The following is a 27,310-nucleotide window of genomic DNA, read 5'->3' on the forward strand; positions in this document are numbered from 1 at the left end:
CGCCCGGCCCCCCCGCCCACGGCCCCGCTGGCCCCAGGAGCGCCCGGCCCCCCCGCCCACGGCCCCGCTGGCCCCAGGAGCGCCCGGCCCCCCCGCCCACGGCCCCGCTGGCCCCAGGAGCGCCCGGCCCCCCCGCCCACGGCCCCGCTGGCCCCAGGAGCGCCCGGCCCCCCCGCCCACGGCCCCGCTGGCCCCAGGAGCGCCCGGCCCCCCTGCCCACGGCCCCCGCTGGCCCCAGGAGCGTCCGGCCCCCCTGCCCACGGCCCCGCTGGCCCCAGGAGCGTCCGGCCCCCCTGCCCATGGCCCCGCTGGCCCCAGGAGTGTCCGGCCCCCCCGCCCACGGCCCCGCTGGCCCCAGGAGCGCCCGGCCCCCCCGCCCACGGCCCCGCTGGCCCCAGGAGCGCCCGGCCCCCCTGCCCACGGCCCCGCTGGCCCCAGGAGTGTCCGGCCCCCCTGCCCACGGCCCCGCTGGCCCCAGGAGCGCCCGGCCCCCCCGCCCACGGCCCCGCTGGCCCCAGGAGTGTCCGGCCCCCCTGCCCACGGCCCCGCTGGCCCCAGGAGTGCCCGGCCCCCCCGCCCACGGCCCCGCTCTGAAGTCCGTGCTGAAAGCAAGCAGCTGCTCAGAGCACGACCAGCCGTGGGGGCTGCGAGTCTCTTGCTTGGCAGCGGGGTTTGTGCTCCCTAAGGCCCAAACAGCCGCACCAGTGCCTCCACCCACCCCTCCCCCAACAGCTGAGCCGGGCCCCCCGACACGCTGGGTTCTCATGGGCTCGGCCCGTCCCTGGCGACTTGGGAGCCAGCCTGTGCGGAGCGGCAGGCGATCGCAACGACCTCGCAGCCGCTGGCCCTGGCGCCCCCCCCGCGTCCGAGGCCGGCTCCCCGGAGATCCGACGAGGGCCCGTGCCCTGGGGGCCCCTCCTGCCAGCCAACGGAGCTGCCCTCGAGCCGGTTTCCCTCGGGTGGCCCACAAACCGCCAGGCCCCCAAGGAACGGGCGGGCCCCCCCCGCTCCTGGCACTGTGGGGGCGCCGCAGAAACCGGGCTCCCAGCCAGCGCCCAACCGGCTGATGGAGGGGAGAGGGGGCCGGCGACACCAGCCCCAAGCCCCCCCCCCCGGTGAACATTGCTCCTGGCAACGGTGTCAGGCACAGCCAGCCCATAAAACCCAGCCCCGGGGGGGGGGTCGGCGCCACGGGGCGCTGCTCTGCCCCCCCCCCCCGCAGGCCTGTCCTCAGGCCCATGTGAGCAGCGGCGTCGCAAACAGCCCCCAGGAGAGGCAAAGGCCGCTGGGTTTGTGGCCTGGCTCTGCCGAGGTGGCGCCTGGGCTGGCACTGGGCAGCTCAGCCCTGCATGGCCGGGCGGGGAGGAGGTTCTGCATGAGCCACGCTGGAGCTGCCCCCGTCCTCTGGTGGCCTGAGCACACAGGACTCAGGTTCCAGCCCGGCCACAGGGAGGCAGTGGCCAGCACTGGGCGTCAGGACAGCGGGGGGCTAGGCGTGCCTCAGTTTCCCCTCGCACCCACTGATTAGTCAGTCTGGGCGCTTGTCCCGCGCGGCCCCTGGCACCGGTAATGCCAGACCTGGCGCCCCAGCACGGGCAAGGGGGCGGGGTAAGACCAGCGGTGTAAGGGGGTGGGCCTGGCTCCCAGCCTGCGTCTGCCTGTTCATCCCAGTGCAGCTCCGGGCCGCGGGGCCTGGGAATCACCCACCCCCCCGCCGTGGGGCTCCCCCGGCAGGAGCCAGGAAAGCCACTAGCCCTGCAGGTGGGGGAGCAGCCCTGGCCTGGGAGCCGGCCTCCCTGGAGCAGCCGCTGAGCGGAGCGGAGAGGCCCGGGGCTGCTGTTTGCTTTCCCAGCGCTGAGCCCCAGGCAGGCAGGGAGGCTCCCATCCTCCGCAAACAAAGCCCCGGGCCGGATCCCCTTTGTCCCGTGGGCGCTGCCCGGGCTGGGGGAAAGGCCACGGGGCTCTGCCTCATGGGAGGAGCCGGGCCTGCTGCCAGCCCTGGCCAAAGGGCGCCCAGCCCTGGGCTGGTCTCCAGCGCCCGCCTCAGCTCCAGCCCCCCCGCTTGGGCTGAAGAAGCCCCCCAGCTGGGCCGGCCGTGCAGCCCACTCCTCACGGAGCTGCAGAGACCTCGCGAGGGCGGCGCGTCCAGTCCCCTGCCCCAGAGCCTTCACCGCCCCTCGAGGCCTGAACTCACAGCCCTGGGGTTAGCAGGCCAGTGCTCAATCCACTGCGCGATGCCCCCGCTCGCGGGCGCTGCCGGAGCAGGGCTGCCAGGGCGTCTGGCCAGAGGCCTGGCACCTGAATCCGCCATTGCTGGAGCCGGCAGCCCGAGCCCAGGGAGCGAGACGCAGCAGTGGGAGGGCTGTGAACTCAGACGCTGGAGAGCGCTCAGGCCAGTTCGCAGCCCCGCTGCTCTACCCACTAGCCCCCACTCCCTGGGCCGCGCCCCCTGCACTGCCGATACGTTGGGAGCCAGTCAGCTCGGGGCTCGCTGAGCGCTGGGCAGGAGCCGCGTGGCTTGAACCCCCCCCCCACCCCGCTAGTGCGCAGGGGCTGGCACCAGGCACTTGGGGGGGGGGCAGCTCCAGGCTGGGGGAAGCGGGGGGGCTTGCCTCCGGTGAGATTGTGGGGTGAGCAACTCCCAAATAGAGCCCAGGCGTCCTGACCCCCCCCCGCTCTCAGCTGTCCCACTCTAACCACTAGCCCCCACTGCCGCCCTCCCAGTGCTGGGGATGTAGCCCAGGCGTCCTGGCTCCCAGGCCCAGCTCATCACAAACCCGCGCTGCCATTTCCCCAGGGACCTGGGGATTTTCCACTCAGCTGGGCGTGGCGGGGCAGGGGGTGACGGCTCTACCTGGGGAGGGGCGGAGCCCGGCCACCCCGCCTTCCAGGCCAGCCCTATAAAACCCCGTCTCTCGGCTCGCCCCACTCGCTGCACAGGGAGCCCCAGCGCCCCCATGGCCTACGTCCCTGCGCCCGGCTACCAGCCCGCCTACAACCCGGTGAGCGGCCGCCCGGCAGGCAGCCAGGGCTCCAGCACCAGCACCCAGCGGGGCGAGCACGTGGCAGCGCCAGATTCCCCCAGGGAGACGCTAAAGGCCAGTTACTCATTAACCCGCCCCCTTCCATGCCTGGAGCATTGCTACAGGATCGGGCCCCTTGCGCCCACAGCAGTGGCTCCTGCGTTGCAGCCAGCTCTGGGGTGGTGCCGCCCAGTCTCCCCGGCCTCGGGAATCCCAGTGGTGCTGGATTGTACCACCTGGAGCCACAGGCCTCCCCTGCTCCCGGGAGCCCAGTTCGTGGCCGGCGTCTCTGCCGACTGCAGTGGGGTCTGTGCCCACGGGAACTGGCTCCAGGGCACCCAGGCCTGGCTTGCCCCTGAGGGCTCCCGAGTGGGTGCAGGCTGGGAACTGGGCGTGACATTGCACCCAAAGCCGCAAGCCATAGACTGGGCCAGGCCCCAGCCCCTCTGGGCCCCTCCCCGGCCTGGTGGCCAAAAAGCTCTGTGCAAAACCTGCTCTGCTCCACACTTGACACCTACTGAAGGCCTTGGAGCTTTGCTCTCTGCCACGCCCCACGATACCAGCCGGCCACGCTCCCTGGGCTGCCTCGGCCCCCGGCCGGGCTGTTGGCCCGCTGGTTAGAGAGTTGCCAGCCCCATGTCTTGGTGGGGCCGTTACCATGCGAGGCTCCCCGGACGGATGCGTAATTGACACGCCGGCGACAGCCGCCAGTAGCCGCATCGGACCCGCCCCGAGATCGGACGCTGCTAAGGCCAAATCCAAACAGAGGAGCTGGATTTCATCTGGCCCGTGCGTGGGCGAGGCTGCTGGGGCAGCTGAGCTGCGGGGGGGGAAGGAAGTTTTAGACTCACCCCCGGGAAATGCCACCTTGCTCCCCAAACCTCAGAGATGCTCGTGGCCTGGGGACAGATGCCAGCTCTGCTCCACGCCTGGCCTGCCAGGCCGCCGCCTTTCCCCCGCCCTGCAAGGTGCCCGGCTAAGATCCAAGGAGCCGGGGGTAGATGGGGCCAGGCAGGGGCTGGGTGGGGCAGCGGCTAGCCAAGGAGATCGTTACAGGGGCCATGCCTGCTCCCAGCCCTGGCCCGGTTCCCCAGGGGCTCCCGGGCAAGCAAAGCAGGGAGAGGCGAGGCCGGAGGCAGCCAGGAAATCCCCTGGGATGGCTAACGGGGCCAGGAGGGGGCAGCACACGGGCCTGGGGGCTCGCTGGTCAATTCCCCCCTCAGCAGCGTCTCTCTCTCTCTCCCGTCTCTCAGCCCCTCCCTTACGTCACCCCCATCGCTGGGGGGCTGCAGCCCGGCATGTCTGTCTACGTCCAGGGCATGGTGCCCCATCACACCCAGCGGTAACACGTCCGCGCGCACAGGGTGGGGGCGAGGAGACAGTCAGGGCTCATGGGGCTGCAGGGATCCTCCCCCTGCACCGGGATGCAGCTGCCTCTGGGGCGGAACGTGGCAGGCGTGTAACAGCCCCACGGCACTGGCAGCGCGTGGTGCGGAGGGGATCTCAGACGGGCCTCGGCCACGGGTCCAGGACATGGCAAAGCACCACGGGACGGTTCCTGTGGGCACCGACCTTGGGCTTGGGCCCCCAGCTCACCCGGGAAAGCGGCCGATTTGCCGTGGCGGGAGCCACAGCGGGTGGGAACGGTGGCCGGGGGGGAGCTGTGACCAGCCCGGCGCTCGCTGCCCCAGGTTCCGGGTGAATTTCGCCTGCGGGTCGCAGAAGGGGGCCGACATCGCCCTGCACTTCAACCCGCGCTTCGAGAGCGGGGACAAGCTGGTTCTCAACAGCTTCCAGGGCAGCTGGGGCCGGGAGCAGCACACGGCCCTGCCCTTCCGCAAGGGGCAGCACTTCGAGCTGGTCTTCCTCGTCACGCCCCAGGGCTACCAGGTAGGGGCGGGGCTCACAAGGGTCCTGGGGGGAGCAGCAGGGAATGGGGGCAGGGGAAGGATGATGCACCACGCGGGGGCCCCACGGTCTGGCACAGGGAACCGTGGGGGGCTGGGGAGAAACTCCCAGGAGGGGAGTGGGGAAGGGTTGCCCCACTGTATCAAGAGGATGGGGGTCGGGGGGCAATACCCCAGCTGCCCTTGAATTGCTCCAGGCTGGTGGGCAGGGGGCTGCTCCCAGGGCCCTGGGGAAGGGGGGAATTGGCATCAGCTGGGGTTGAAGGGGGGATTGTTATAATTATGGGGCTCCCCCCACAAGCACCCCAACACCTGCTTGCTAAGATGGGGGCCAGCAGGCCTCACCCCCCGCCCCCCCTCCCCGGCAGCACCTGCCTCTGAGCCGGCCCCACCAGCAGGGGTCAGAAGGCAGAGTGGCTGGAGAGAAAAGCCCCCCCCCCCATTCCGATGCCAGCAGCTGATGCCCAGAGTCTGCCTGGGAGCTGCCCCCCCATATGCCCAGGGGGTCCCCATGACATTGGCCTCCCCCTCCCCAAGAGGCTCCGTGAGAGCACGGGGGGGCCAGGCCTGACGCGCCCCGTTCCCCCCCCAGGTCACTGTGAACAGGGCCCCCTGCTGCGACTTCCAGCACCGCATCCCGCCTGAGCGTGTCCAGCTCGTCGACGTGGACGGGGACCTCGAGCTGCAGTCGCTCAATGTCATTGGCGGGCGCACGATGGGGGGCGGGGTGAGCGGACGGGCCCTGGGGGGCAGGACGGGCCTTTCCCAGCCGGACGCGGGGCCGTGATGCTCACACAGCGTCGGCCCTGCGGGAAAATCTCTGCGCTTGGACAGGAGGAAGAAATCCCACGAGTCCTGGCTCCCAGCCCCCCCTGCTCTAACCACTAGACCCCACTCCCCTCCCAGAGCCGGGGGGAGAGCCCAGGAGTCCTGGCTCCCAGCCCTCCCCCGCTCTAACCACTAGACCCCACTCCCCTCCCAGAGCTGGGGAGAAAGCCCAGCAGTCCTGGCTCCCAGCCCCCCCTGCTCTAACCACTAGACCCCACTCCCCTCCCAGAGCCGGGGGGAAAGCCCAGCAGTCCTGGCTCCCAGTCCTCCCCTGCTCTAACCACTAGACCCCACTCCCCTCCCAGAGCTGGGGGGAGAGCCCAGCAGTCCTGGCTCCCAGCCCCCCCTGCTCTAACCACTAGACCCCACTCCCCTCCCAGAGCCGGGGGGAAAGCCCAGCAGTCCTGGCTCCCAGTCCTCCCCCGCTCTAACCACTAGACCCCACTCCCCTCCCAGAGCCGGGGGGAAAGCCCAGCAGTCCTGGCTCCCAGCCCTCCCCCGCTCTAACCACTAGACCCCACTCCCCTCCCAGAGCCGGGGGGAAAGCCCAGCAGTCCTGGCTCCCAGCCCCCCCTGCTCTAACCACTAGACCCCACTCCCCTCCCAGAGCCGGGGGGAAAGCCCAGCAGTCCTGGCTCCCAGTCCTCCCCCGCTCTAACCACTAGACCCCACTCCCCTCCCAGAGCTGGGGGGAGAGCCCAGCAGTCCTGGCTCCCAGCCCCCCCTGCTCTAACCACTAGACCCCACTCCCCTCCCAGAGCCGGGGGGAAAGCCCAGCAGTCCTGGCTCCCAGTCCTCCCCCGCTCTAACCACTAGACCCCACTCCCCTCCCAGAGCCGGGGGGAGAGCCAGCACTGTCCCCTGACAACACTTCTCCCGTTTCCTGCCTGCAGGGGATGTATTACCCAGACGCCGGGATGCCCGTAAGTACCCAGAAGTGACCCCCATGCCCAGGGCCGGGGAGACGCCAGCAATGGGGGGCCCCCCAGTCCGTCATGGCCCCGCCCCGCTGCAGGGTGACCAGCCCAGAGGGCATGGGGTGGGGAGTCCTGCAGGGGGTCCCCAGACTGGGGATCCCCCGCAAGAACCACAGGGCCCTTCCCTCTGGCTTTCCTGCGACCCCCTGGGCCTGTCCGGCTGGGACCCCAGCCCCACATCTCCCTGGAGCAGCGCCAGGGGCCCGGCTCGCCCAGCTTCTCTAAGGAGCAACTCCGGCCCCGGCGCCTCAGACCCTTCGCACCGTCTCTGGCCCCCAGGCCCTGCAGCCGACCATGCCGCTGCCCCCCCCAAGCCTGCCGGTAAGTACACGGGGCCCGCAGCCTGATCAACCCCCTCTCAGCCCCGGAACGCTTCCAAGAGCCCAGCCCCCACATGCGGCCCCCTCTGGGCTGGAACCTGGCAGCTGCTTCTATGGGAAATCCTCACCCAGCTCTGAAATGCAGCTGCCTCTGGGGTGGGGCGCGGTGCTGCACAGCTGTGTAGGACAGGAAGTGGAGAAGCTCATGTCCAACTGGAAGCTGCTGGAGGGGGCGGATTTTAGCTCAGGAATATCCAGAAATGTCCTAGAAAATGAGAGTCACCAGCTGAGGCTGCGGCTTGGAGCCAGGGAGCCAGCCCCAGGCCACAGGCCCCAGGGAGGGCTGGGCCGCCAGGCTGCCACGCTAGTAACACGGGATGTCTCTGCCCCACAGATGATGTCCAGCCCCACTTCCTATCACCCGGTAAGTGCAGCAGCTCTGGGCTTTGCCCTGCCCTGTGGCGCGGTGCAGCCACCTCGGGGCAGAGCGGCCTGCTGGCCATGGGCCACGCCACAGAACGTGGGCACGGAAAATCCCCCCCTGCAGCCCCGGGGGCAGGCTGGCCTGGGCCCTGAGTTAGCGCCCGTGTAGCAAAGTCTGTGCTCACCAGCCCCTCTAGTGCCTCACGGGCTGCCCAGGGCGAGCACCCCCTGCTGGGCCCCCGCCCGGCTCCCCACAGCCCGGAACCCCCTGCTGGGCCCCGCCCGGCTCCCCGCGGCCCGGAACCCCCCTGCTGGGCCCCCGCCCGGCTCCCCACAGCCCGGAACCCCCCTGCTGGGCCCCGCCCAGCTCCCCACCCGGCTCCCCGCGGCCCGGAGCCCCCCAGCTGGGCCCCGCCCGGCTCCCCGCGGCCCGGAACCCCCCTGCTGGGCCCCCGCCCGGCTCCCCACCCGGCTCCCCGCGGCCCGGCGCCCCCCTGCTGGGCCCCCGCCCGGCTCCCCACCCGGCTCCCCGCGGCCTGGCGCCCCCCTGCTGGGCCCCCACCCGGCTCCCCGTAGCCCGGCGCCCCCCTGCTGGGCCCCGCCCGGCTCCCCGCCGCCCGGAACCCCCCTGCTGGGCCCCGCCCGGCTCCCCGCGGCCCGGAACCCCCAGCTGGGCCCCGCCCGGCTCCCCGCGGCCCGGAACCCCCCAGCTGGGCCCCGCCCGGCTCCCCGCAGCCCGGCGCCCCCCAGCTGGGCCCCCGCCCGGCTCCCCACGGCCCGGCGCCCCCCAGCTGGGCCCCCGCCCGGCTCCCCGTAGCCCGGCGCCCCCCTGCTGGGCCCCGCCCGGCTCCCCGCCGCCCGGAACCCCCCTGCTGGGCCCCGCCCGGCTCCCCGCAGCCCGGCGCCCCCCAGCTGGCTCCCCACGGCCCGGCGCCCCCCAGCTGGGCCCCCGCCCGGCTCCCCGCGGCCCGGCACCCCCCTGCTGGACCCCCTAGCATGGCGTTGGAGCACCGGGACCAGCGCAGAGAGCACTCCGTATTCAGCTGCCTCCCCAACCCGTCGGAGATGCCCAGACAGCCCGTCCTAGCCGCGGGTCTGTTCTCTCGCAGCAAGTCCCCTACGAGGCTAAATTCCCCGGCGGGCTGACGGCCAAGATGACCGTGGTGGTGAGAGGCTTCGTCCCGCAGGGCGCCAAGAGGTACGTGGCTACGGCGCTGTCTGCATCGGGGGAAACTGAGGCAGCCGTGACCCAGCTCCCCTAAGTCTCATGAGGAGTCAGCACAGAGCTGGGGATAGACACCCCCCCTCCCCAAGCGCTGTGAGTCTGGCTACAGGACCAGCTGGCTCGCACGGGCAGCCCTGGCCCCCTGGAGCATCCCCCCCCCCCCGGCCTCACTGGTTCTCGGCCTCCAGCTTCCGGATCAACTTCACGATGGGCCGCTCCAAGGACATCGCGCTGCACATCAACCCCCGCGTGAACGAGCGCCTCGTGGTGAGGAACAGCCGCCTGAACGGCCAGTGGGGCTCGGAGGAGCGGGAGCTGCCGCACAACCCCTTCCAGCCAGGCCAGTACTTCGACGTGAGTGAACCGCCGGCTACGTGGCATAGGCCCTGTACTGCAGCGGCGAATGGCGATTCGCCTTTAGCTCAAGCCCCGGGTCTGTGCATTGTCGCCCCCTGCTGGATGGCAGCAGAACTGCATGTGTGTGTCATAGTCCCTATACAGCTGGCAGCTAATGGGGAGTCTCCATTAGTTTAAATCCTGGGGCCTTTGGAAAAGGAGGGGGAAGATAGGGTGTGTAGGTACTGCTGCCCTCTGCTGGATGGAATTTGAATGGGTTATCTGTGTATCTTATGCCCTGTACTGTTAACAGTTAATGGGGATTCACCTTTAGCTTGGCAGTATATACCTGCGTGGTGATATCCTCTGCTGGATGGCATCAGAACTGCATGTCAGTGTGTCATAGCTCCAATACAGCAGGCAGCTAAGGGAGATTCTCCTCTGGCCCTCTCCTAGTTTCCTTTCATCAGGGCTCATTGATCACTTTGAACCATACGGAAAGGCACTGGCACATGAGAGCCCAGGGGCTGACCCCTCCCCTCCCCGATCTGCTGGGCCCCAGGCAGGCATGGTGGAAGCAGAGTGGATTTGCCCCAGGGGAGGCAGGAGTAGGGCCAAGCAGCAGTTTCTGCAGGCCGGGGTGGAGCTGGGCTTAGTGAGGACTCTCTACTAGTCCTGAACTCTGGGAGTGCCGCTTCGTACCTCAGTTTCCCCCTTCCTACAATGGCAATGACATCAAGCACCTTGGGAAAGCACCCTGTTGCTAGTCCATGGGGCAGAGGGGGAAACTAAGGCACTGGGGCGAGACAGAACCCCGCCTAGGCAGCGCTGGTTCCAGTCTGGGTGGGACGTCTCATGGCTGCTCCCCTCCCCCTCTCCCAGCTTTCCATCCGCTGCGGGAACCAGCGCTTCAAGGTCTTCGCCAACGGGCAGCCGCTCTTCAACTACGCCCACCGCTGCCCCAGCTTCCAGCAGATCGACACACTGGCCATCGACGGGGACGTGGTCCTGTCCTACGTCCAGTTCTGAGCCCAGCCAGCGCCGCTGCACATGGGGCCACGTGCCCCCCCCACAGACCCAATAAACGACTCTGCTTCGCACCATGATGCTGCTCCCATCCGCCTGTGTGGCATAGACCCCCTTCCGCTCACCGCAGCTGGAGAGTCCCCTCCAGGTGGAGCCGCGTTCGAGGCCTGTGCAGGGCTAATATTATAACACCCCTTCGTCCCCTCCCTTTCCCACGCCGCCCCCACCCTTCTCCTGGTGCTAGGACATGGTGTGCCCCAGCAACCCTACCCCCCAGCCCCTGCCTCCTGCTGCCCTGAACCACCCCACAGCCAAGCCCTGGGATTCTGCTAGCAGGGTTTGGGGGGGGGGGGGGGGGGGAGGGGAGCCCTGCCTCACTCTCCTATGCCTGCTACAACTGCTCACCGTGGACCCAGCAGCTCCCGGGCCAGGGCCAGCCTGGCTGGGGCGCAGCAGGGGTAGGGGACAGAGCAGCTGCCCGAAGGCCTGAAACTGAGAGGGCACAAGGCTCCAGCCCCACCTGTCTGACCCCGGAGAGACCCCTCGGGGGGCCCATGTGGGACCGGGAACGAGCCGGGGACCTTTGGCTTGTCCCCCCAGGCAGCCACAGCCGGTGCAGCGAGAGCCAGGCCTGAGGGGGGAGCCCCAGGCTGGGATGAGGCCAGGGGCCCCCACCCGTCACACCTCTGCCAGTATAAAGCTGGGCCTGAGCTGCCTCCCTCGTACTGAGCACAGGTGTGTTCGTCGAACCAGAGAGCTCTGGCCCCGGCCTGCGAAAACCTGGATCAGCACCTCCCCCTTCCCTGCCTCTGGCCCCCCAGCCCATCACCTCCCAGGCCCATATGCTCCCCCACCCCTCCTGCCTCAGGCACCCCCTCCCCAGACCCACACCCATCCACCCACCCCAGCCCTGCCCCCCAACACCCTCCAGCCCCCTCCTTAGGAAATGCAGCCCTGGCCCATTTACCAACATCCTGGAACAGCCTCCATCAAAAAGTATTGGCCCCCACCCCAACCACATGGGGCCCCTGCCAGTCCCACCCCCAAGCTGTGTCCTATCCTGGACACCCCCCCCCCCCCGTTCCCATGGGCAAGGCCCCAGCTCTCCCTGTACCAGTGCTGGCACCACGGTGGAAGGGAGGGGGGCAGAGGGTGACACTCCCCCCCCCCCCAGCCATTCAGGGAGAAATGGGCTGGTCCCATGCCCCACTGCCAGTTCCTGGTTGGGCTCCAAGTGCAGCCGGAGCTGGTAGAGCCAGTGCACCCCCTCCCGGGCCAGCTGAGGATTCCCTGTTGTGTTCCCTCCCTCTGAGCACCTGGCACTGGCCACTGTGAGCCGACAGGACGCTGGGCTGGATGGACCATTGGTCCGACCGCTCTTATCCCTGGGGCGGGAGAAACGGCTCAGCCGCCAGCGCCGTGGCACAGAGAGAGGAGAGTAGGGAAACCGAAAGGAAAGAGCTCAGGGCCCAAAGGGAAAGGCCGCAAGCTGGCTGGAAGCTGCGCAAAGACGCCGGAAGAGGCCCAGCACGAACATGGTCCCCAGAGGACAAAGCCAGGAGGAGGCAAAGCTGGACCCAGGGCGTCCCCCAGGCGGCAGAGGCAGCGGGAGGTAAAAGGGGCCGTTCACGAGGGGAGAGAAGCCCCCGTGTGAAGGGAACGGAGCCGCCGGCCAGGGGAGCGAGGACAGAACGGGGGAGGCTGAAGGGGGATTTGAGACCAGCGAACTGAACCCCGAGTCCGTTGCTCCGGGCCCTGCGGCTGGGGGAGAGCCCCACCCCCCAGCCGGGGGAGCCAGCGCGTCACACTCCTTCCGGCAGAGCGGCCAGCACCCGAGCGCCCAAAGCGCCCACGCCGGTCCGCTGGGATTGCTGCGGGCGCGGTGAAACCGGGGCGCCGCCGCCCTTCCTCGTCCCTCGGCTCGCGAGAACGGCTCCTTCCTTGCAGCCAGGGCGCCCGGCGCCGGAACAAGGCGCATGCAGCGTGGACGTGGCCTCGGTCGTCTCCTTCCCCAAGCGAACCGGCCCCGGCCTCAGCGGCCCTCGGCGCTCGCTCTCGACCTTCCATCGGTCGTGCGGCTCTTCGCCAGACGCGCCGGCACTCGGCTGTACCATGCCCATGGGGGGAGAGAAATACAGAATATTCTGGCACTTGGGCTGTACCATGCCCACGGGAGGGTGCTTGGCAGGCAGGGGGGGACACCGAACATTCCGGCGCTTGGGCCGTACCACGGCTGTTCTAGGTTCAGGCCCCCCCGCGCTCGGGCTAACGACTTGAACCCGCGTCTCCGCCAGCGGCCGAGCCCCCGGGCCGAATGCTGGGCGGGGCTCAGGGCCAGGCTCCGGTCTGCAAAGCTGGGCTCTACAGCTGCCCGGGAGTCAGCTCCTACTGGCAGGAATCCAGGGCTGAGGAGCTAGAAGGGCACGTGGGCCGATCCTGCCCAGCGCCTGTCACGGCGACGAGCAGAAGAGAAGTGACTGCGCGCGGCGTTGTGCTAGCAGGAGCGGCATACAGCACCGCACGGGGGACGGACCATCCCTCTGGCTCCAGGAGCTGGCTCAAAACCGGGAAAGGAAGTTACCCAGATGTTCAGATCACAGGGCTGAGGCCCAGCGGGCGGGCGACAAAACGAGGCCGGGGGCCCTCTGGAGAGGGAGGCAGGGAGGAGAATTTGAATTGGCTTCTGCTGTGGCACAGGCCCAAGTTGCCGTCGAGTCGAGTCAAGGCCTGTTCCTCACAAGGTAAGGAGCTGGGGAGCAGGCCAGGGGACCCGGGCTCCCTGGTGTGTCTGGACGGCAGGAGAGGGCCTGCCGCATTAAGACCGTTCTGAAGTCTCAGACCCTCGGGGCAGAAGGCTGGTGCCAAACGTCCCTGCACTCGAAGGAAGTTTGGGTTTGGAACGTGAGTCCAGGCAGGATTCTGGCAGGACGGTTAAATGCGGCTCGTGTCCTCTCTGCTGGCCTGGCTGAGCTAACTCAGCATCCGGCCCGAGGTCGGAGCGGGAATCTAGCGGAGGCAGGAAGTGCCCCTGGAGCCACGGCCCAGACTAGGGCACAAGGCCACCCGCCCCACCGAAACCAGCCCAGAAAGGATGGGGAGAGGCGCTGGCCATCCTGAACCACGGAGAGTCAGACAGAGGAGGCCAGCAGGATAAACAAAGGGGCAAACAGTGTCTCAGCCCCCAGCCCCACCTGCCTGGCCTGGGATGCCAAAGGCCTGTGGGCTGCGCATGGCACCTTGGTGCTGCAATTGCAGGAGTCAACACGTCCCTGCGAGATCCCTCCGCCAAAGCCAGGCGCTCACGGGGATTCGGTGCGATTCGGCCCCAGCTGTGCTGGCCCAGGCCGAGGGGCAGGTGTGAGGAGGCCGGAGAATATTGGGGCCAGGCCTGGGAAGGAGAAAAGGCAGCCTCCTCTCCTGCAGCTTTGGGGGAGGACTGAGCCATGGAAGGCAGGGAGGGATCCGCTGGAAAGGGGTGAAGGCGGCAGGCGCTGGAACCTGGGAGTCAAGGGCACAAACGTAAGCCGGGAAGGGACCCCAAGGAGTCCTGTCCAGCCCCGTGGACTGAGGCACAACCGCTCTGAAGTGAGAGGCCGGCCCACAGGAGCCCTGAACACGGAATAGCGCCGGCTGCAGGAGGAGCCCTTCACCGGCAAGCATGGAACCCTGGTGCGGTCTGGCCCTACGCAGGCATGAATTAAACCAAGACTAAACAGTAGCGGGATAAGAACCGAGACGCTCCGGGTTTTAGGAAGTAACGCCCCCCCCTTCCCCAGCAACCGCTTCCAAGGCAGCCCAGCGGTCCCTGATCCGACCGGCCTGTGCGTGTTTACAAAGATGCTCTCGGGAAACAGGCAGGCCTCCGATCTGTGCCGGCTGCAGCCAAGGGGGTGGGGGCGGGCATAGGAGATTTTAAATGAAGGAAGGACATTTTCTGGCTCTTCAGTTGATACCAACGAAGTAGCCACACAGGCTCCAGACCTGCCACAGGTTCGTTACACACCCAGGCCAGCTGACAGAAGCCAAGGGACACCCCCTAGGCCTGGCTCCCAGAAGACTCGGCTGCAGGTCAGCACTTGCGGTACCTGTTCCTAAAGCTCTCAGGACAGGTTATGAATGCATTGCAGGGCTCTCGGCCCCCGTGACACAGCCAGGGACCACCGCAGGCCAGCGGGGGAGCCACGGCCAGAACCCAGGTGCGGAAACTAAAGCGTAGCCCAAAGCAGAACATGGGGTGTAAACGTCAGGGACGTTCAGATCTAAAGCCAGAATGTGAGACTGGAATAAGCAAACCACAGCTGAAAGCCTGAATGGGCTGGAAGAGGCAATGAAGCGGTTCCCTCCACCTCTCAAAAGATGGTAGGAATTATCAAGACAGGGAGAGGGAATAGGGCAGAAATAGCAAATCCATGGCACACCCACGTCTTAAAATAGTGCGTGCAGACATGGTCACCCGTCTCAAAACAGAGGTCCAGAAAAGAGCAACCACAATGTGTGACGGGATTAATACAACTGGGACTTTTCAGCTTGGAAGAGAGGATGGAGGTCTATAAAGTCATGATGGAAAGTAAAAGTAAATAAGTGATGTTTACTCCTCATGAGAATTAAGGGCCACCAAATGAAATTAAAAGTAGCAAGTTTCAAACAAACAAAAGGAAGTATTTCTTCATGCAGCACATAGACAACCTGTGGAACTCCTTGCCAGAGGATGTTGTGAAGGCCAGGTCTTCAACAGGGTTAAAAAAAACTAGATAAATTCATGGAGGACAGGTCCATCAATTACTATTAGCCAGGAATGGATGACAGAGGCGAGATCACTTGATTCCCTGTTGTGTTCCCTCCCTCTGGGTACCTGGCATTGGCTGCTGTGGGCAGACAGGCCCCTGGGCTGGACGGACATTTGGTCCGACCCCGTGTGGCCGTTCTTATCTTCTAAGGTCCCACTTGGACAAGCTCATCAACAGAAAATATCGCAACCGCCAGGGGCATGTGACCTTGAAGGCTTGTCTTAGCCTGGCTCCTTGGCAAGAGCTGGCTGTTTACTACCCAGGGCGCACAGCTCACAGGGAACAGGAGGGAGAGCAGCGCCCGCCCGCCCGCGGATAGGCCAGTGCAGATCTAATGGCCTCAGCTCTGAGATTTCCACTCCACGCATCGACGAAGCTGTTTTGACCCAGGAAAGCTGATGCCCAATAAATCTGTGTGTCTGCGAGGTACCACAGGACTCCTCCGTCAAGGAACCTAGCGAAGGAGAAGCTGCTGCTCCGCCAGGAAGGCTGAACCCGAAAGCCAAGGCAGGCGCTGGCCTCGCTCTACATCGCTGAGCTGGGCTGTAAAAGGCACAGGACGGATGCCTGCCGGGAACACGTCCGATTGCACAGACTGTCGGGGGCTAGAGACCTGGCCCCTAAGGAGTGACTGGCTGTGTCCCCCAAGAAGGCTGTGCTAAAGTCTCAGCTCCAGCCTCAAGCAGAAGCTTCCTCCAGGTAGAGCCACTGGTGCTCGCCGCAGGTCGGACTCTGCTGCTGTCTCGGGATGCTAACAGGCATGTCATTTATTCGCCATGCAGCTGCTGAATGTCAGTGATGACACATGGGGCTGGCAGTCGGCTCCCCGGGAGCCAGTCCATGCCAGCAGCCAGCTTTTAAGCCAGCTCCCTGCGCATGCCAGCTCCTGCCTGCCGCCCCGTGCTGCTGCCGCTGTATCAGAAGTAGCAGCGTAGGGTAGCAGGCAGCTCCCTGGGAGTTGGTGCACACCAGGAGGTGGCTTTTACGCTGGCTCCCAGCATGCACCAGCTCCTGCCTGCAGCCCCACTCCCACGGAACCGGCTGTCACCCCAGGAGCGGAGCAGCAGCCTGTGTAACCGTGACCGTTTCCTTGGATAAACTTTCACACCCCTGCTGCTGTCAGTTACACCGTGAAGAGGGAGCGACCCGGCCACAAGCAGAGCTGTGCTGGGCCAGGAGCAGTCTGCCCCAAGGCACTGGCCACCAAAAGCTGCCTGAACTCCTCGCTCATCACCTGCACGCCGGGCGAGGACAGGTGCAACCAGACTGGCAGAAGAGCAGCACAACAGAGGAGGGGCCGTGCCTGAGGGACCCCCCCGGCTGCCCGGTCAGCTGACCCACTAGCATTTACCACTGCCCCGGGGCGGAATTACCGCGGCTGGTTCCTGGTTTGGAGCCGGTCCTTCCCTCCGCTTTGCTCTCACTTCAAACAATGGCGCTCCTCCAGCTCGTCTCGGCCGTGATCGCCCTGGGGCCTGCGTGGTCCAGAGCAAGCAGCACCAGGGTTCCCTTCCTACCCTCGCTGCACCAGGACCTTCCCCCTCTGCTCTCAGGCTCCCTGGCCCATGCAGGGCTAGAAGGATCACTTGCTAACCTGGGTTTGGCTCATGCCAACTCCTTGGCTGCAGAGGCCGAAAGCCATGGGAGGCCTTGAACAGCCACCACCCTGCTTACATTGCGGACTCTGAGAGAAGCCGAATTGCTCCATGCAGACGGGATCTGGGACGCCAGCGACGTGGAAATCCTCAGGAACCAGCAGCCACCAGGGAGGCCTGGTTCCTGACAAGTGGGCTCAGGCGCTTGGCCCCGGGGAGCGCGGTTCCTGACATGCCATGTTTTCCTAGCACGTCAGCACAGCGATGCCAGCTGTCGTTCACTGAGTACGGACCACGCAAGCGGAGCAGACTCCTCGTGGGAGAAGTGAGTCACCGGCAGAATGGGGATGACCCCAAACCAGATCCAGGGACATGCGCCCCAGGAAACAGCCCCATGGCATGGCTGCAAAACATCAGAGCATTGGAACCTGCCCCCAGCACAGAGCCCGTCCTGACTCGCAGGGGCCCTCAGTCAAGTTCGGTTTCAGCTCAGATTTACAAGAGCAAACGAAAGCAAGTGTCCCCCATGCGGGCAGCACCACATCAAACCGGACCTTCTCCCTTTAACGTGAATCCCCCTCCAGCCTCCTCTTCCAGAGGGCCAGGCAGGCACAAAGGAGCCTGTGGAAGGGCCCCCAAACTCGGGCCGAGGGAAGGACACCCCCTTCGCTTCAGGGAAAGGAACGTAACCTTTGAGACTTCGGGCAGAACTGCAAATCAACGGCTGGAGCAGGCCTCAGCCCTGGTGCTCAGCCTGAATGCAGCCCAGGGTAGCCGCAGCTGAGAAACAAGGCTCTGTCTGGGTTTTCAATGGGCCTTCACACAGCAAAGCTCAGAGTCCCCAGATGTGATGGGTCCTATCCACGTCCCTGCTAACAGCAGTGCTTGGAGTCAATGTGACTCCAGCCTGGACTCGAAGTGGGGAGAGGTGTGGTGTGAAGCTCTGCAAATCAGAGTCTGGTTCAGCACCCCACCCTGGCAAGGACTACCCTTCCGTGCCTCAGTTTCTCCACCTGCAGCAAAGGGAGAACACGACTCCAGCCCCCATTCCAGGAGAGAGGGTGTAAAAGATGCTTCTGAAGACTCAAAATGATCCTCACTGGTTAGGAGATTCAGCTGAAGCACCTGAAATTCTCCTATGGCTCCGAACGGCTGAGCCTTCGCGCAGGAGGTGGGAAGTGCGCTTCGGAGGAAGGGAAGAAGGATACGTATGATCACCCTTAAAAATATGACACATTTTATTGTCCTGTCCCAAGAGGGAGGAGGGCTGGTTTCCCAGAAACCTCAAAGCGTCTGTAGAACAGAAGAGGCATATAAAAGCTGACTGCTGCCTATTGCTGTTTTCCTACCTGCGGACACGTGCATCCCCACCGCTGAAGGACAGTCAATAGTGAACACAATAAAATGCTCCTATGACTACCAGTCTCCAATGCCAAAAGGGGTGGGGAAAAAAAAAAGGATGAATGACAAAGGTGTGGAATGTTACAGTTTCCATTGTTACAATAATCAGCAATATTTTAATTACATGACAAAGAAACCCTGTACGATACGATGCTAGGTGAATATATATTTATATAATAAATCCATAAAGTAAATAGGAACCCTATGATTTTTTAAAAAGCTTGTTTTTGGTCCTCAGAAAATCCTGCTCCAAGACAACTGTGAACAAGCGTGTCAGGAGATGCCCAGCAGTGAACTGAACAGACGGGGTGTTAGCATGCCTGCTCCTCAGGCCATGCCACGGCCTTGATTTCCTACATGCTTTGAGCGCCCGGCCTCCCTCCTGCCTGTAGACAGGGCCCGGCGCCATTTCCTCCTCCCTCCCCAAAACCCAAGAGGTTCCCAGCCGTGTGGGCACAGTGAGTGAGCAGGCCTGGGCCTGTCATGCATGCAGCAAACAGTGCTTAGCTGCCTTTTCTCCAAAGCCTCTTGCTAAAGGGGTGTAAGGGGGCCTGCCAGCGGCTGAGAATCAAGGGATGCAGCCCAAGTCTCACACGCTCTTCGGGGCCCGTTAGCACCGGAGTGAAGAGACCTGTGGGAAGGGGAACAGCCCCTTCCCCAGCGTGTGCCACCAGCTCTGTGCCTCAGCCCAATGGGAAACCCTCCCCGGACGGCGCAGGTGAGTCGTGCGACAGTGAAACTGATCTCAGTGCATCTGTGGCAAGTGGGGAGAAATGGGAATGCAAAACCATTTCACTTGGCCTGCCCCCCCCCAAACAAACACGCTTAAAACCCACCCGACCGTGCTACGAGGGCTCCGGAGTACGTACAGTGCAACAGGGCTGCAGCTCAGCAATCAAGTGGTTTTTTCTTTACGCCTTATTGCTTTGTTCTTATTCAAAATGTGCCGGTTCATTAAAAGCCAGCGGGCCCAAGACTTCCTAGGGTGGGGACACAGTTCTCTGCCTCCAGAGCTCAGAGAATTTGGTCTGTGTAAGGAGGATTCAGAACGCTTCCCCACAAAGTCCAAAAAAACCGAGCACTGCACTTTTCAAAGGGAACGTTGCAATTCTGTGAGTAGAAGATTAAACCACAGAGCGCGCAAGGCAATAGCCAGCAAGTACTGCGCTAGGCACCAGAGGCTCCTCTGCAGGCTGGCTCAAGGTGGCAGCGTCAGCCCCAAGGGACAGAACGGACGTCCTGTCAGCCCATCTAGTTTCGCTGAGGAAACAGCCATGATGAGGCAGCAGACGATGCTACCAAGCAGGGAGCTGCTTTTCCTGCACACAGTCTGGGGGAGGGGAGCTGTGCTGACGCCTGCATGAAGGGAGGCTGCATTGCTTCCCCCATCCTGCACTAGGCCTGGACTAGCTAGCTGGGGGTTTGCTAGACCCTGTCGTTGCTACCGAAATGAAGTGACTGGACTTGGGGGCACGAGATCTGTATGGAGGCAGGGTTAGGAAAAGAGGGAATCCCTGAAAAATGCTGCTCCGATGGATTTTGCTGGGGTGACAGACTTGTTCGGGTTTCTGCTACACAGTGGCATAAATTACAGAGGGCAAAGAGGCAGCAAAGGGAAAGGTTCAATTTCAAACAGACTAGTCAACAGATTATTTTTTAAGCTCAGTTGAAAAAATAGAAGGGGCTATATTTAACAAAAATAGCCATCTGAACCAGAGCCGCCGCGTGCTTGGCAGACTCTCCCTTCTTCCCCTTGCCAGGAAATCCCAAAGCGACTAATTGTGAGAAAAACATGTGAAGCCCGCCCTCCCCCACGTTTAACAGAGCGAAGTGAAGAGAATCATTGCATAGGTACATGGTTCATCAATATGCACTAACCACCGACTGGAATGCAGGCTAACTCCCAGGATCGCCCAGTGCGCATGTGGCTTCCCTCCTCCGGCGGGCGATCCTGGCGCCGAGGGACAGTTTGTGCGGGAATGCAGAGCAGAGCTTCGGGCCTTGCTCCTGCCGCCGCCGCCAGCTCACAGGTCACTCTCGCCGTACAGGGCCGTGGAAAAGGACTTGTAGTCCAGGGCTCCGGGCACGGCGTCGGGCCCCTGGTACGGTGCCATGCGAGCGATGCAGTACTCCGCTTGGTCCGGGGGCAGCTCTCGCCTCAGCTCCTCTGCTGTGATGTAGTTCTGGGGGGAAGGAGAGCGCCAGTCAGTGGCTAAGTGACACACTCTCCACAGACCGTGCCTGGACACATGGAGTGCGCTGGGTGGGGATGGGGCACAGCAGATGCAGGATGTGGGAACTGCCAGTGGGCTGTCTGAGCATGCCAGCCTGGCCCCGGGCCTGAGGCCTTAAGCTACGCTTGCGGATGGGGACCTCATTCCTAGGTTCAGTTTTGCTACTGAGGAGATGGCTTGGAAGCTACCAGCTGCCTTCCCCGTCCCCAGCCCAGCTCCAGCGCCAGCTCCAGCGCCAGCCTCGAGGCAGCAGCAGGAAGGCCATGGCTGGCCACACACCCCCAGCTCACCTTGTCTCCGGCCAGGACCTTGAAGGAGGCGATAACCTGGTCGGCCGTGTCAGTGTCCGTGGTCTCTCGGGACATGAAGTCGATGAAGGCCTGGAAGGTCACAATCCCGCTGTTGTTGGGATCCACAACGCTCATTATCCGGTTGAACTCGGCATCTCCCTACAGGGGGAGGAGAAGCTTTGATGGACTCAGAGACCAGCTCGGGCAGAGCTGCAGGTATGGGGCTTGAAAGGGTGACACCGAACACACCAGGTGGGGCAAAACCAGCTGGCCTCCCATCGGCACCCCCAGCTCCTGGCCAGCAAGGGGACCACACAGCTTGCTCCGGCCATGCCGCTCCTTCGTACAGAGCAAGGCCACAGCGATTCTCTGCGCCATGCAAGAGTCCGCCAGCTTGCAGAGCCGGAGCCCTGGTGCAGGCCATGGGCTGTGCCTTGCCCCCGTCCTGACCGCCATGTGCCACACAGCTGGCCGGGACAAGCCCCTGCTGACAGGAACAGATCTTAGGCCAGGAGTGGCTACCAGCGAGCCAGTCCCACCTTGGCAGAGGGGCTCCACTGGGGCTTGGCCAGGGCTGCTGCAGAGCACATGCCGGAGGGGAGCAGTCTGATGCAGGCAGGAGCATCGGCCCCCCAGCAGAGCCCCTCAAACCCAGCTAGGCAAGAGGGCAGTAAGTTGTCGCAGGCTCTCGGGCCGATTCCCTCAGCAAAGCCACTCAGCTTATGGAGGGTCTGCCCAACTTGTGGCTGCTGCCAGCTCCACCCAGGAAACGTAGCTCTTGCAAGGAAGCGCTGAGCTGCGGCAAGGCAGCACGGGGCTCCAGATGGGCTCATGGCCAAGGAGGGCAGGGCCTCTGGCCACGCCACCACCTGGCCACAGACAGCGCCCCCAGACGCGAGGCTGTCCCGGCTGGCGCGCTCCGGCAGAGCACGACTTGAGGGAAAGAAAGGAACGAACGAGCGGAGAGCGTACCAGGCTGTATCCTGTGGAGATAAGGAGAGCTCGGAAGTCATCTGTGTCCATGCTTCCTGTGTGCTTCTATTTGGAGGGCATGGCAGGGGAGGAGGGGGCCAGCCCCGAGAGGGGCAGATGGACGGGGCATGCAAAGACACGACAACAGGGGGACAGGGAGGGAAAGGGCCCCACGGAAGGAGAGAGAGGCAGAGTTTAGTTACGAAGGCATCGTGGAAATGGCCGCAGCGTGGCCAGGCGATGGAGGAGAGGGGTTGAACGTCAGAATCGCACACACACAAATGGTCGGAGGAGCGACGAAGGGGGTGAAGGAAGAGAGAAAGGAGACCATGTTAATTGCATTAGCAGCGGCAAGCTGTGCAGTAGACGCTCGGTACCTGTCTGTCATTTTCCACATCGTATCCCAAGCTGATGAGGCAGGCTTTGAACTCCTCGGGTCCCAGGGTCCCACCGTGGTCCTGCCGTCGGGGAACCACACAACATGCAGGATGAAGGGGTCAGAGCGTGGCGAGGCGCCGCACCAGGATTCACGGAGACGATGGCATGCACATCGGGGAGGGGGAGGAACGACATGCACATGGGGAGCAGGGAGAAGGGAAAAATACGCCATTAGTGGCACTGAAATCAACTCGCTGCCCCAGGAGGGAAGGGCTGACTGAGCCTGAGCTTAGCTGTCACTTATAACCCCAGCTGCAGCCACATGCCTACAGCTTGCTCACGCCATGGAGGAAGTTCAGCCCCCAAAACCATGGGTCAAGTGCTCGAGGAGCTCCTAGCCAGGCAGCTCGACCCCCTGGCTCCACTGCGTGCGCCGGCCGCTGTGTGGGGACACCCACTCGCCGTGGCGCTTGGGAGAATGGTTCCGACACGCTCCTGAAACCACTTCCCGACAGCGGCCTGTGGCGCTTTGGCCACACTGACCCTAGCTCGCTAGTTTAATGGGAACTGGCGCCCTCCTAGCCGGCCAGGCTTGCAGGGAGGAAGCTCAAAGCCATTTTCGTTGGGAACAAGCGTCCTTCACGCGTGCCTGGGCGCCTCCCGAAACACGGACAGCCTGGCTGGGCCAGAAGGGCACAACTAACGCTGGCACAGGGACTGTTCAGAGGATGGAGGGAATGCTAGGTGGGACACTGCTCTGCCTGGCCTCCCTGGCGAGCAAGGGGCACCCGCTGCTGGACAGCTGCCCATGGCTCCACCTCTCCTCCCCTCTGCTAAAAAGCACTTCATTCTTTGCAAGGGGTTTAGCAAATGCCCCCCAGCCACCCTGTCTACCTGCTGAAGTTCTAGCAGACGGACAGAGTGGCTAAGGCCTGGGACAAGTGGAGAAAGGCGCTCCAGGCTGGCACGTTAAAGAGCAGACACCAAGCCCAGCATTGGCACCCTAGGTGCCCGTGGCCCCACGACCAGCCGGGAGCCACGCGTGCGGGCCCCGTGGTTACCTTGTCAAAGTGGTTAAAGGAAGCGCGGAATTCCTGCATCTGCTCCTGGCTGATTCCCTTGGCATCGCGGGTCAGGATCTGGTTCTCCACTTCGTTGATGGTGCGGGCGATGGTGGTGAGGAGCTGCTCCCAGCCAACGCGAATATGCTACAGCAGCCGGAGAGAGGCTGTTACCGGGGCGTCGGGCGCTAGGAGCACTTCAGAGACGCTGGGAGCCTCTTCACATGGGCACCAGCCACACAGCTCTAGAGGGCTTATGGTCACCCAGTGCCCATTCCGACGGGCACGGACGGAAACCAATGGCACCCTGGCTCCAGAGCCCACAGAAAGCTACGTTCTCTAGCCACGAGCCCCCGGGGTGCCAGCTTCATGCAGAGCCTCTGCATTTGCACGGAGCCTTTCACTTACACCGACGTGCAACAGATCACACAGAAGGGATGGAGAATACTGAACCAATGCTTAACTGCGGGCAGAAGGCAGCGACCCAAGGGGAGGTCCTTAATGACCGAAGCCCGCTGCGGCTCTGGTGCAGCTGAGCCCCGAGCCTACCTCCATGGTGTAGTTGGTGTGCTTGTTATCGAAGATCAGCGCCTCCTGGATCAGCTGGTGCTGCTGCTCCAGCACGTCGCTGTTGGGCTTGTAGTCCACAATGCTCTGCTCGTACTGCTTGAGGTGGTTCAGCTGGTCCTCCAGCGTGCCGTTCATCTCAATGGAGATGCGCCCTATTTCCTGGGGGGGAAGGGGGCACAGCAGCCAGCCTGAGAGTTTCCATAAAGGGACACTTGAGCCCCCCTCCACAGCCTGCTCAACACCAGTCTCCTGCCAGCTCATTCTGCTGGGCTCTTTCCTGCTCCCGCACCCGCAGTACCAGGCTGGCAGGCCTAGTTCTGCCCTACGGGGCACTGTGCAGCTGCCAGGGAATCGGGGGGCAATCTAGTGGGTGGAGCAGGAAGAAAAGCCCGTTCTCTTGTAGCAGGAACAGAAATGGGTTTGCCAGGGAGCCAGTATGAGGAAGGTGCCAGTCGCCCCCCCCTTTTCAGAGCAGCGCGCTGCACGGCTGGGAAAGGCCAGGCCAGGCAGGGCTAGGCCTGGGCTATATGGCTAAGTGGGGCAGTAACCCTGCGGGACCGCTCTCCGGTTTGCTCAGGGTGAGAGCGGCTCAAGGCAGCTGTCTGGACACCCGGTGGTGCTTTAACTCCGGCGCTGAGAGGGTCAGCTGGGTCACTCCAGTTCCCAGCGAGTCCTCCTGGGAATCACTTAGCACGCGCAGACCGACCCAGACGCCCCCAGAGGCAGCGATTGCAGACTGAGCTCTTACCTCCATTTTGGTCTGTATCCAGGGCCCAACGATGTTGGCCTGGCTGGCAAACTGCCGCCGCAAGTGCTCATTGGACTGCTGCTTGCTCTGCTCATCCAGCAGGGCGTGGTCCCGCTTGGGCACCAGCTGCTGCACCTGTGAGGAACAAGGAGCCCATGGAACCGAGGCCTCTCTGCCCTGCTCAGGGCTGGTGAAGCGGCAGGTGCCCAGGGATGGGCCCGTGGATCCCGGAGCAGACTGTCAGCAGAGGAAGTTCGGCTATAACAGCCACCGAGGCCAGGCAGCGTGATGCCGCTCACAGGGCAAAGGCCTGCTGCCCCCTGCTCTCCGCAATGCACCCTCCTTCCTGGCTGTGCAATGCACAAAGCAGGTCAGTTACCTGCCCTGAGCCAGAGCCAGCAGAGCGAGTGCCCCCCGCGCTGTGCTCCTCATGCCGCCTGGAAATGCAAATCCACAGGGACCCACTGCTGCATCCAAGCCTGCCCCCCGCAGAGCTGGGAACACGCAGCCATCCAGCGATCAGAGCCCCCCCCCCCCCCCACTAAGCCCGCAGAGCTGGGAACACGCAGCCATCCAGTGATCAGAGCCCCCCCCCCCCCCCCACTAAGCCCGCAGAGCTGGGAACACGCAGCCATCCAGCGATCAGAGCCCCCCCCCCCCCCCCCCCACTAAGCCCGCAGAGCTGGGAACACGCAGCCATCCAGCGATCAGATCCCCCCCCCCCCCCCACTAAGCCCGCAGAGCTGGGAACACGCAGCCATCCAGCGATCAGAGCCCCCCCCCCCACTAAGCCCGCAGAGCTGGGAACACGCAGCCATCCAGCGATCAGAGCCCCCCCACCCCCCCCCACTAAGCCCGCAGAGCTGGGAACACGCAGCCATCCAGTGATCAGAGCCCCCCCCCCCCCCCACTAAGCCCGCAGAGCTGGGAACACGCAGCCATCCAGCGATCAGAGCCCCCCCCCCCCCCCACTAAGCCCGCAGAGCTGGGAACACGCAGCCATCCAGTGATCAGAGCCCCCCCCCCCCCCCCACTAAGCCCGCAGAGCTGGGAACACGCAGCCATCCAGCGATCAGAGCCCCCCCCCCCCCCCCCACTAAGCCCGCAGAGCTGGGAACACGCAGCCATCCAGTGATCAGAGCCCCCCCCCCCCCCACTAAGCCCGCAGAGCTGGGAACACGCAGCCATCCAGCGATCAGAGCCCCCCCCCCCCCCCCACTAAGCCCGCAGAGCTGGGAACACGCAGCCATCCAGCGATCAGAGCCCCCCCCCCCCCCCCCCCACTAAGCCCGCAGAGCTGGGAACACGCAGCCATCCAGTGATCAGAGCCCGCCCCCCCCCACTAAGCCCGCAGAGCTGGGAACACGCAGCCATCCAGCGATCAGAGCCCCCCCCCCCCCCACTAAGCCCGCAGAGCTGGGAACACGCAGCCATCCAGCGATCAGAGCCCCCCCCCCCCCCCCACTAAGCCCGCAGAGCTGGGAACACGCAGCCATCCAGTGATCAGAGCCCCCCCCCCCCCCCCCACTAAGCCCGCAGAGCTGGGAACACGCAGCCATCCAGTGATCAGAGCCCCCCCCCCCCACTAAGCCCGCAGAGCTGGGAACACGCAGCCATCCAGTGATCAGAGCCCCCCCCCCCCCCCCACTAAGCCCGCAGAGCTGGGAACACGCAGCCATCCAGTGATCAGAGCCCCCCCCCCCCCCCACTAAGCCCGCAGAGCTGGGAACACGCAGCCATCCAGTGATCAGAGCCCCCCCCCCCCCCCACTAAGCCCGCAGAGCTGGGAACACGCAGCCATCCAGTGATCAGAGCCCCCCCCCCCCCCACTAAGCCCGCAGAGCTGGGAACACGCAGCCATCCAGCGATCAGAGCCCCCCCCCCCCCCACTAAGCCCGCAGAGCTGGGAACACGCAGCCATCCAGTGATCAGAGCCCCCCCCCCCCCCCACTAAGCCCGCAGAGCTGGGAACACGCAGCCATCCAGTGATCAGAGCCCCCCCCCCCCACTAAGCCCGCAGAGCTGGGAACACGCAGCCATCCAGCGATCAGAGCCCCACCCCCCCCCACTAAGCCCGCAGAGCTGGGAACACACAGCCATCCAGCGATCAGAGCCCCCCCCCCCCCCCCACTAAGCCCGCAGAGCTGGGAACACACAGCCATCCAGCGATCAGAGCCCCCCCCCCCCCCCCCCACTAAGCCCGCAGAGCTGGGAACACACAGCCATCCAGCGATCAGAGCCCCCCCCCCCCCCCCCACTAAGCCCGCAGAGCTGGGAACACGCAGCCATCCAGCGATCAGAGCCCCCCCACCCCCCCCCACTAAGCCCGCAGAGCTGGGAACACGCAGCCATCCAGCGATCAGAGCCCCCCCCCCCCCCCCCAGCCTACTGAGCTGGGAACACGCAGCCATCCAGTGATCAGAGCCCCCCCCCCCCCCCCCCAGCCTACTGAGCTGGGAACACGCAGCCATCCAGTGATCAGAGCCCCCCCCCCCCCCCCCACTAAGCCCGCAGAGCTGGGAACACGCAGCCATCCAGTGATCAGAGCCCCCCCCCCCACTAAGCCCGCAGAGCTGGGAACACGCAGCCATCCAGCGATCAGAGCCCCCCCCCCCCCCCCACTAAGCCCGCAGAGCTGGGAACACGCAGCCATCCAGCGATCAGAGCCCCCCCCCCCCCCCCCACTAAGCCCGCAGAGCTGGGAACACGCAGCCATCCAGTGATCAGAGCCCCCCCCCCCCCACTAAGCCCGCAGAGCTGGGAACACGCAGCCATCCAGCGATCAGAGCCCCCCCCCCCCCCCCCCCCCAGCCTACTGAGCTGGGAACACGCAGCCATCCAGTGATCAGAGCCCCCCCCCCCCCCCAGCCTACTGAGCTGGGAACACGCAGCCATCCAGCGATCTGAGCCCCCCCCCCCCCCCCCAGCCTACTGAGCTGGGAACACGCAGCCATCCAGTGATCAGAGCCCCCCCCCCCCCCCACTAAGCCCGCAGAGCTGGGAACACGCAGCCATCCAGCGATCAGAGCCCCCCCCCCCCCCCCCAGCCTACTGAGCTGGGAACACGCAGCCATCCAGCGATCTGAGCCCCCCCCCCCCCCCAGCCTACTGAGCTGGGAACACGCAGCCATCCAGCGATCAGAGCCCCCCCCCCCCCCCACTAAGCCCGCAGAGCTGGGAACACGCAGCCATCCAGCGATCAGAGCCCC

The 27,310-nt window shown here is 64.9% G+C and overlaps 2 protein-coding genes and 1 long non-coding RNA gene across 6 annotated transcripts in view; 2 read left to right on the top strand and 1 right to left on the bottom strand.

Annotated features, from left to right (window-relative positions):
• Nucleotides 1–1,274: 1,274 nt before the first annotated feature.
• On the top strand, nt 1,275–10,145 carry LOC102451284 (galectin-4). Of its 3 annotated transcripts, XM_075917204.2 has the most exons (9): nt 1,275–3,002; nt 4,277–4,365; nt 4,715–4,913; nt 5,523–5,657; nt 6,652–6,681; nt 7,450–7,479; nt 8,588–8,676; nt 8,892–9,057; nt 9,922–10,145. In XM_075917204.2, exons 1-9 carry the CDS (start codon nt 2,958–2,960, stop codon nt 10,066–10,068), a joined length of 930 nt encoding a protein of 309 aa, XP_075773319.1. In that variant the 5' UTR covers nt 1,275–2,957; the 3' UTR covers nt 10,069–10,145. The 3 variants fall into 3 exon arrangements, with proteins under 3 accessions (XP_075773319.1, XP_075773317.1, XP_089625957.1); XM_075917202.2 differs by having other exon boundaries at nt 1,275–4,365; XM_089769831.1 differs by having other exon boundaries at nt 1,275–4,913.
• Nucleotides 10,146–11,147: 1,002 nt separating this feature from the next.
• Nucleotides 11,148–18,659, top strand: LOC149523152 (uncharacterized). The gene is made up of 2 exons (XR_016347088.1): nt 11,148–15,982; nt 16,015–18,659. It is a non-coding gene; the product is annotated as an uncharacterized LOC149523152 (long non-coding RNA).
• Nucleotides 17,662–27,310, bottom strand: part of ACTN4 (actinin alpha 4) — an 82,666-nt gene continuing 73,017 nt past the window's right edge. For both annotated transcript variants that reach the window (XM_075917223.2, XM_075917222.2), the window contains exons 16-21: nt 24,102–24,236; nt 23,333–23,512; nt 22,784–22,930; nt 21,722–21,802; nt 20,373–20,531; nt 17,662–20,031 (exon numbers count right to left, since the gene is read on the bottom strand). In XM_075917223.2, the coding sequence (XP_075773338.1) occupies nt 19,873–20,031; nt 20,373–20,531; nt 21,722–21,802; nt 22,784–22,930; nt 23,333–23,512; nt 24,102–24,236 (861 nt within the window). In that variant the 3' untranslated portion in view covers nt 17,662–19,872. The remainder of the gene's footprint in view (nt 20,032–20,372; nt 20,532–21,721; nt 21,803–22,783; nt 22,931–23,332; nt 23,513–24,101; nt 24,237–27,310) is intronic.

The sequence above is a fragment of the Pelodiscus sinensis genome, chromosome 18 (assembly GCF_052426305.1).
Source record: "Pelodiscus sinensis isolate ZL-2025 chromosome 18, ASM5242630v1, whole genome shotgun sequence".
NCBI lineage: Eukaryota > Metazoa > Chordata > Testudines > Trionychidae > Pelodiscus > Pelodiscus sinensis.